Source organism: Aegilops tauschii, chromosome 2 (genome assembly GCF_002575655.3).
Source record: "Aegilops tauschii subsp. strangulata cultivar AL8/78 chromosome 2, Aet v6.0, whole genome shotgun sequence".
NCBI classification, from domain to species: Eukaryota; Viridiplantae; Streptophyta; class Magnoliopsida; order Poales; family Poaceae; genus Aegilops; species Aegilops tauschii.
Window position 1 is genome coordinate 597,915,052 of NC_053036.3, and position 3,010 is coordinate 597,918,061.

At 55.0% G+C, this 3,010-nt stretch overlaps 1 protein-coding gene across 1 annotated transcript; it reads right to left on the reverse strand.

Moving 5' to 3' along the window:
* Nucleotides 1-1,082: 1,082 nt before the first annotated feature.
* On the reverse strand, nt 1,083-1,412 carry LOC109754671 (uncharacterized). Its single transcript, XM_020313580.1, has one exon. The coding sequence runs from the start codon at nt 1,410-1,412 to the stop codon at nt 1,083-1,085; it is 330 nt and encodes a 109-aa protein (XP_020169169.1).
* Between the last annotated feature and the right edge of the window lie 1,598 nt (nt 1,413-3,010).

The following is a 3,010-nucleotide window of genomic DNA, read 5'->3' on the forward strand; positions in this document are numbered from 1 at the left end:
AAAAATTATAGATAAGTTGGAGACGTATCAACCGACTGAACCTTGCCCTGCTCAGCACGCTCGACCACCAGGACCGTGCTGATCGCCCGGGAGGTGGCGGTGATGTACAGAAAAAGCGGCTCAGGACGGGTGCGGTGGAGAGCATGCGCTTGAGGTCACAGAAAGCTTTGTCCGCCTGGTCGCTGCACTCGAATGCCGTTGTCTTCTTCATCGACAGATACAGGGGCAGGGCCCTCTCCCCCATTCGGCTGATGAACCGGCTGAGATAGGCCAAGCAGCCGGTAAACTTTTGGACATTGCGCAACTGGGCCGGCTTGCGCATGCGCTCGATCGCCTTAATCTTTCCCGGGTTAGGCTCAATGCCACGCTCTAAGACGAGGAAACCAAGGAGCTGGCCAACCGACATGCCGAAGACACATTTCTCTGGGTTGAGCTTGATCTGGTACCGGCGCAAGTTGGCAAATGTCTCTTGGAGGTCGGCTAGGAGCGTGAGGTGCTGCTTGGTCTTCACCATGATGTCGTCGACGTAGACGTGCACGTTCCTGTCGATCTGGGGAAGCAAGCATTCCTGCATGCAGCGATGAAAGGTGGTGCCGACATTCTTCAGGCCGAACGACATGGTGATGTAGTAGTACGCCCCAAAGGGCGTGATGAAGGACACTTTGAGGGTGTTGGCCGAGTCCAGCTTGATCTGGTGATAGCCGGAGAAGGCGTCCAAAAAGGACAGGAGCTCGCAGGAGCGGCAGGGCAAAAGGGTCCTTGGGGCATGCCTTGTTCAAGCTAGTGTAGTCGATGCACATGTGCCAAGTGTTGTTGTTCTTCAGGACGAGGACTAGGTTGGCCAGCCACTCGGGGTGGAAAACTTCTATGATGAAGCCGGTTGCGAGTAGCCAGGCGATCTCTTTACTGATGGTTCTTCGCTTCTCCTCGGAAAAGCTGAAAAGCGGCTGTCGGACAGGCTTGGCGTCCTTGCGGACATGGAGTTTGTGCTCGGCGTACTTTCTCGGAACACTCAGTATGTCCTTGAGGGACCATGTGAAGATATCCCGATTCTCCCAGAGGAAGTCGACGAGCTCGCCTTCCTATTTGCCGTCGAGGCGGGTGCCCACGACAACAAACTGGCCGGAGCTGGGGTCGGCCGGGTTGAGCGCCACCTTCTTTGTGTCCTTGGACGGCCGGAAAGAGGCCTTGTTGGGCGACTGCTTGAGCGGAACCGGCACGGCCGGCTGTTCGCCAGCCAGCGCAACAATCCGGTCGAGCTGGCGCCTCTCCTCGGTAATGACCAGCGACTCGGCCAGCTTGGAGCCGGCTTTGGCGCACTCTAGGGATTTCATATAGTTGTCGACGACGGTGATGAGGCCCTTGGGACCCGGCATCTTCATCTTCAGGTAGGCGTAGTGGGGAACCGCCATGAACTTCACCAGCGTGGTGTTGGGGAACGTAGTAATAATTCAAAATTTTCCTACGTGTCACCAAGATCAATCTAGGAGATGCTAGCAACGATAGAAAGGGAGTGCATCTTCATACCCTTGAAGATCGCTAAGCGGAAGCGTTACAAGAACGCGGTTGATGGAGTCGTACTCGCGGCGATTCAAATCGCGGAAGATCCGATCTAGTGCCGAACGGACGGCGCCTCCGCGTTCAACACACGTACAGCCCGGGGACGTCTCCTCCTTCTTGATCCAGCAAGGGGAGAGGAGAAGTTGAGGGAGAACTCCAGCAGCACGACGGCATGGTGGCAATGGAGCTCGTGGTTCTCCGGCAGAGCTTCGCTAAGCACTACGGAGGAGGAGGAGGAGTTGGAGGAGGAGAGGGCTGCGCCAAGGGAAGGGTGTGGCTGGCCTCCCACCCCCTCACTATATATAGGGGGAAGGGGAGAGGGGGCCGGCCCCTCTAGATGGATCTAGAGGAGGCGGCGGCGGCCAGGGGAAACCCTAGATGGGTTTGGGCGCCCCCACCCCCTAGGAAACTTGCCCCCCAAGCCGGGAGGGGCGGCTGCCCTAGGGGTGGCGCCCCACCTCTCCTGGTTACGTGAGAGGGGTTGGGAGGGGCGCACAGCCCCTTAGTGGGCTGGTTTGCCCCTTCCCCTTGGCCCATAAGGCCCCCCAACGCTTGTCGGGGCCTCCGAAACCCCTTTCGGACATGCTGGCCATAGCCTGGTGCCCCCGGAACAATTCCAGACTCCAATACCCTTCGTCCAATATACGGATCTTCACCTTTGGACCATTCCGGAGCTCCTCGTCATGTCCGGGGTCTCATCCGGGAATCCGAACAACCTTTGGTAACCACATACTATTTCCCATAACAACTCTAGCGTCACCGAACCTTAAGTGTGTAGACCCTACGGGTTGGGGAACCATGCAGACATGACCGAGACACCTCTCCGACCAATAACCAATAGCGGGATCTGGATACCCATATTGGCTCCCACATGTTCCACGATGATCTCATCAGATGAACCACGATGTCGGAGATTCAATCAATCCCGTATTCAATTCCCTTTGTCTATCGGTATGTTACTTGCCCGAGATTCGATCGTCGGTATCCCCATACCTTGTTCAATCTTGTTACCGGCAAGTCTCTTTACTCGTTCCGTAACGCATGATCTCGTGGCTAACTCATTAGTCACATTGAGCTCATTATGATGATGCATTACCAAGTGGGCCCAGAGATACCTCTCCATCATACGGAGTGACAAATCTCAGTCTCGATTCGTGCCAACCCAACAAACACTTTCGGAGATACCTGTAGTGCACCTTTATAGCCACCCAGTTACGTTGTGACGTTTGGTACACCCGAAGCATTCCTACGGTATCCGGGAGTTGCACAATCTCATGGTCTAAGAAAACGATACTTGACATTAGAAAAGTTCTTAGCAAACGAACTACACGATCCTGTGCTATGCTTAGGATTGGGTCTTGTCCATCACATCATTCTCCTAATGATGTGATCCCGTTATCAATGACATCCAATGTCCATGGTCAGGAAACCATAACCATCTATTGATCAA